A 5,769-nucleotide genomic window follows, 5' to 3' on the forward strand; every position below is an offset into this window, starting at 1 on the left:
GAACTCTATACTCCCAGAACCGCCCACAAACTCCCCCCAACACTCCTTCACACCCCCCAACACTTTCACAAACTCCCTCCTCTCACACACCCCACACACACACGTACCTGCATATATTTCTAAAGAAGGTTGAAATAGTGTTATATTTAGTTTAATTTATAAAAAAAAAAAAAAGTAATTAATTGTGCATAATTTTGAATGTTTCCATACATAATTTTGAATTTTTCTGTGTACAATTCCTTGGGTGTATTTCATCTCTTTGCTTCTTTTATTTTCACATTTACTGTAAAAAAAATGAAACAATCACTATAATTCTGTAGTACCTAAATGCTTTAAAGATCTGATCGTAGTTCTCAGCATCCTATCATCTGGACTTTACAGGTTTTACCAACCTCTGCTTGCTAGCCTACCTGGCTTATTTGTTTCACAGATACATATTTTAGCATCAGTATTTGGTATAATATGAATCCATCAGGTTCACTAAAAAGATAAAGCCTTATTTGGGGGCTGTGTGTGAGGAGGGTGGGGTGAGAGAGGTTGTTCTGCAAGAGACAGTCTAATGAATGGATGAAAAGACAGTGCATTTAAAAGATAACCAATAACTCCTCACCTCTCCCTATATCTCTGCCATACATCCATATAGATCACAAATATGGGCAATAACAGTGAATTCTGCTTTTACCAACAAGCATGCTAATGCAGTCTCAGTTAAAAAAATTCCTGACGGCTTGGACAAGCTGCTACTTGGAGCACTTCCAAAGGGAGATGCTGCTGCTCAGTTCACGGCAGCTGTTAGGCTCTAATGTGGGGATGGGCGAAATACAGCCCACGGGCCAGATCTGGGCCGCCAAGTGATTCTATCTGGTCCATAGCTGCTCCTCTGAAGGAGAATGGTATCCAGCCCGCAGCTGCCCTGGCTTTCGGCATCTCTCAACCTTCTCCATTCCCCATGCCATACCCTGCTACAGCAGCAGCAGCCACTCCCTTCCCTGGCTCAGCTCACCCTGTCCTGCTCTTCAGCCCCCCATGTATGCTCCTAGGCAGGGGGCACTGAGCTCCTGGCCAGGCTTCTGTCTGCACACAGTTCTGGACCTACAGCCATTCATAGACCAGACAGCCGGCCCGCAGTAAGTCGAAGCAGAGGTAAGGCTCTCTCCACCGATGGGGACACAGGTGAAGGAGAGGCAGGAGGCGCAGATTATCCTGGCTCTGCCAGACCGGAACCTGGTAGTGGCACAGGCACCACTAATACAGTGTCATGCTGTGTTCCTGCATGTTGCTTAGGGCTGCGCCATGAGTGCAGCTGGAGCGGCTTCTGCCTGACCCCAAGTCCCCAGCATGCAGCCAAGTTGGGCAGGATCCATGCCATTGCACAACGTGGCCCAAAGCAGTGTGGGAACACAGCGTGGCACACTTCTCCATGAACCCCCTCCCCGAGTCCCAGGCATGTGGCTGGGCAGGGCCAGTGCTGTGCTATGTCCTTGTGTGCTTGGGCCTGTGCCCTGTGCCTGTGCCCTTGGGCCACATGGACACAGCTGGAAGGCTCCTGCCTGACCCGGCGGCATGCCATGGACTCAGGGCAGGGGAGAGGGTGCAGGGAGAAGGGGGCCAAGAGCTGTGGGTTGTGCTGTGTTTCCCCCCTTCTCCCTGAACCACCTCCCCAGGTCCCTGGCATGCAGCCAGGTCAGGCAGGAACTGCCTAAGCTGTGCCCATGTGGCCTGAGGCGGTGCACAGGAACATAGTAACACTGACCCAGCCTGGCCTGGCCACATGTCAGGGACTCAGGGCAGGGGAGAGGGCGCAGGGAGAAGGGGGAAACAAAGGTTAGGTTCCCCTAACCCACGGGTAGGCAATTATTTGGGCCAGAGGGCCACTTAGGGAGTTTTAATAAACTTATTGTGGGGAGGAAGGTGCTGACCCAGCCTGCAACAGCTCACTGAAGCTCCCTAAGTGGCCCTCCAGTCCAAATAAGTGCCCACCTCTACTCTAGTAGACTCAAGAGCCCCAACTTTGACCCCATATGAAGCAGGGTTAAAGTTGGAGTGGTTTTGCTACATTTGCAGTGTTCTAGGTTCCTGTATACAGAGCAGTTAAAGCATTACAGCAGCTCCTCTTCCCGTCTCCAAACTGCTCCAAGAGAACATGGGAACATTTGTCTACGAAAGGGATGCAGGTAACAGTCCCAGGGATTCAAAAGACATCTTTGTGGAGTGTCAGAAGTGCAATGTGCTGCTAGGTTTGGTGTCTTTCCAATGAGACAATGAAAGAGGCCCTGAGCTTTTGCCAGAAGACCTACCACTAACAAACTTGTAAAAATGCTGGTAGCTGGTACATCCTTCCAATGTGGGAAAAGAATGTGCATCATGAATACCCAAACTTTTACCTCTTTGTGAACCAGATCAAGCCCACTAGCCATATGTTACCAACCTATGGTCTAGGTGCAGTAAATCGGAACTAACAAAAACAAATTATTCATCTAGCTTTAGGATAAAAAAAGCCTTTAGTATAGCTGTCACCTTCCCTCAGAACCATACACATAAAGCCTAATGACACTTCCTAAGTAAAGCTGGCGATTCCCAATTCCTCATCTTAAATAAGTATTCATCTGTTTTGTTAAGAGCTGTCCATTTGGTTAGCGCCTTGCAAAACACACACTGACAGCAAATTCCATTAAACAAATGTTTGAAAAAAACCACTTTCCAGAACTGTCCTTACAACTAACAAATGAAAAAGCATATCAAAATGAAAGCAAGTTTCATAGCTCAAAAATAAAGTCTGAAATTCATGATGGGTTACTTGGAACACGAGCCTGAAAAGGAAGAGCTGTGCAAGCCTGACATCCCCTTTTTCTGTAGTTTTAGTCAAATTATAAAGAGACACTGTTGTTCTGAGATTTTATGATATCTCTGCGAGGTACTGCTCATGCCAGTCATTATATAAAATGCAAATCTGGCACAAGTTTTTCTTGCCCTCAGTCTGAGAGTGTGAAATGAATGTGTGCATTCCTTTATAGGGGTGTAGGTTATTTTCTAACTATTTAATTTGGTTTAATAAAATAAAAGATATCAGATTCACCCAAAATAAAATAAAAGATATCAGATTCACCCAAAGAACCTTGTCTGCCGCATTCCTTTATGGATTCCAACCATTTTGGAAATAGCTTTTTCTATTGATTAAATTAGCAAAAGGCTAATTACTAGACTGCTAAATAAATTAAGATATACTATGTTCCTGCTGTAGATATGAAAAGTATTATTTAAATCAATGTATTAATTAAATAGGTAGAATTCAGCTATCCCATAACTAGGTATGCCCAAAACCTTGGGAATTCTGTAAAATAAAGGGTTTACAGATGACAGAAATCAGTTGTCCAGTCAGGTTCAAAATGAATGTGCAATTATGATGTCCAATTTATTTTCACACCCTTCCCCCCACAATATCAAAAGGGGTTGTAATTAAACTTGGCAGTACAGAAGTTATATTCATTTCCACTTTTAGCTGATGATATTTATTCTGTATAACTAATTCAACCTTTGACTAGTGGATGGCTTTATTGAATAGCACCAGTGTCAAAGCACAATTATAAATTATGAATCATGCCATTTCCCCCTCTGCATACAGTGAGAGATATCATCTGAAATGCAACTCTCAGAGTTTGACAGACATCTCAAGGAAACATCCCATCAGCCACCTTGCCAAAGACTGTAGGCTTTTTTTCCCTTGATGTGCTGGCTACTTGTCTAGGAAAATTTAATTGTTTCCACTGTTTAGCACTAGACAATGTTAGTCGCAAAGCTTCAGACTGCAGCTTTAAGGAGGATCCTTGACATTTAAAAAAATCAATGAACCAATGTAATCATCCGCTGCCACATGCTGAGTTTTGTCTTATCCATGTCCTTTTTCCTATCCATTTTGCACTAAACATAACTCAGTTTTAAGTAAAGAAAACTGGTCACTACAGAAGCCAGGCAAATGATTCTATATGAAGTCCAAAGTCATTACAGCAGACATTTAAAAAAATTAAATGAGTAATTGCAAATGACACTGCTGTCAATTGATACAAGTACCTTCTCCACTTTTGCTTGTATTTGTGGGTTCTGTAAGCGGTCTGAGAGGAATAACGATGTCGTCCACATTAATCCCTTCTTCTGCATGCTTCTCAGAGACATGAGACAATAGCTCTGACTGATTCGGTGAAAATAAGTTACAAAGTTTACACATGAAGATGGAACTGATTCCTGAAAAATAAGTACAAAAGACATTGTTAACATTTCCAGACATCAGCGGTTCATCTAAGATCCTACCAGTTGCTCAGACTTGGTTTTGTTTACCAAATGACATAATTACTAGATCCAAGGAACAATGCATTCTGGCTTTAAATGAGTACAGTTTTTAGAAAAAAAAAGACAAGGTTAAATAGTGGTTTAAGATTAAAGGTACACACTTTCTTTTCAGTTCCTTACAGCCAGGAAACTGGTCATGAAAATACCACAATTTCTCACATACACACATACCTCCCCCCCCCCCCCCCCCCCACCCCCCCTCCCGCCACTACTGGAAACTGGTGTGCACTTTGTAAGCAAGAAAATACAGTAATAATAGTTTCTGCCTCTGCTGGGGAAAGTGTAACGCTGCAGTGGTATATGTGGGGCTGTCTAGCTGCTGGCTGTGGGCACTTTCTTTCCTTCCTCCCCCCCACCTACAGAGGCTACTGCTACAGAAGCAAGAAAGAGTCATTTTTTTCAGTCGGCCTATCAAAAACAAGGTGCACATTTTATTCACAGTTGTACTGTATGCAAGAAAATAAGGTACCCTCACCCACTGTCTGTTCTGGTCCTTCTCACAGCTGCAGAGAAAGGCTGCTGTCACAGGATCAACTAACACTCACCAAGGTCAGTGCTTGTCTAACTTCATTCCAACTACATACTTGGTCCAATTAAAGATGTTACCGTAAGACTTTCTTGCTTCTCATTAAAAACGCAAGCAGAAGAAGCTTCAAGCAGTTTAGCACTAGTTAAGTGCCCCTCTAGGCTAAGTACAGATATTTGGGGAGGTTAAATTGGGTCAAACTAGTCATCCAATTTAAACTTAGCTTGCCCTGGTGCCAATCTTACACTTACAGACCCGGTCTTAGTGACTGACCATCAGTTTAACCTGTAACTATACAGAAGTTCGATGCGTAGAAACCGGTCTAAAATTGCAGAATCCAGTTTAATTATAAACCTGGATCTATGTAAGAGACCATAAAAGCTAAAGAGGCAGTAGTCATGGGGGACCTAAACTACCCGGACATCTGCTGGGAGTCACAGACAGCAAAGTCCCACCGTTCACGCAGGTTTCTAACCTGTGAACAGGACCTCCACCTGACACAGGAGGTACACGTTCCCACTAGGGGGAATGCCATACTGGATCTGGTATTGGCAACGAGGGATGACATAGTAGGGGACCTTCATATCGGTAGCCATCTGGGGGACAGTGATCACCTAATAATAGAATTCACCATAAGACGTCGAGTGGGTAAGGTAACTAGTAGGGTGAAAGTGCTAGACTTTAGGAAAGCTGATTTAAATGAACTTAGGCGATTAGTCAAGGACGCACTGCAGAGTAGGAGTTTTGAAGAGATGGGAGCCCAAGAAGGGTGGCTGTGCCTTAAGGAAACGATCCTTCGGGCACAAAGCAAGACGATCCCCATGCGAGGTAAAAGAGGGAAAGGGGCCAGGAGGCTTCCCTGGCTGACCGCAGAAATCCAGGGCAGACTAAGGGCCAAA

At 44.1% G+C, this 5,769-nt stretch overlaps 1 protein-coding gene across 7 annotated transcripts in view; it reads right to left on the reverse strand.

The window, feature by feature from the left end:
• The window catches only part of ZFAT (zinc finger and AT-hook domain containing), a 226,156-nt gene that overhangs the window by 134,548 nt on the left and 85,839 nt on the right, over window positions 1–5,769 (reverse strand). For all 7 annotated transcript variants that reach the window (XR_003093659.1, XM_025202075.1, XM_014519165.2 and 4 more), the window contains one exon: window positions 4,069–4,239. Coding sequence is in view for 6 of the 7 variants with exons in the window: in XM_014519165.2 (XP_014374651.1) it covers window positions 4,069–4,239 (171 nt within the window). In the remaining variant the exon portion in view is untranslated. The remainder of the gene's footprint in view (window positions 1–4,068; window positions 4,240–5,769) is intronic.

Source organism: Alligator sinensis, unplaced genomic scaffold (assembly GCF_000455745.1).
Source record: "Alligator sinensis unplaced genomic scaffold, ASM45574v1 scaffold651_1, whole genome shotgun sequence".
Classification (NCBI taxonomy): Eukaryota; Metazoa; Chordata; order Crocodylia; family Alligatoridae; genus Alligator; species Alligator sinensis.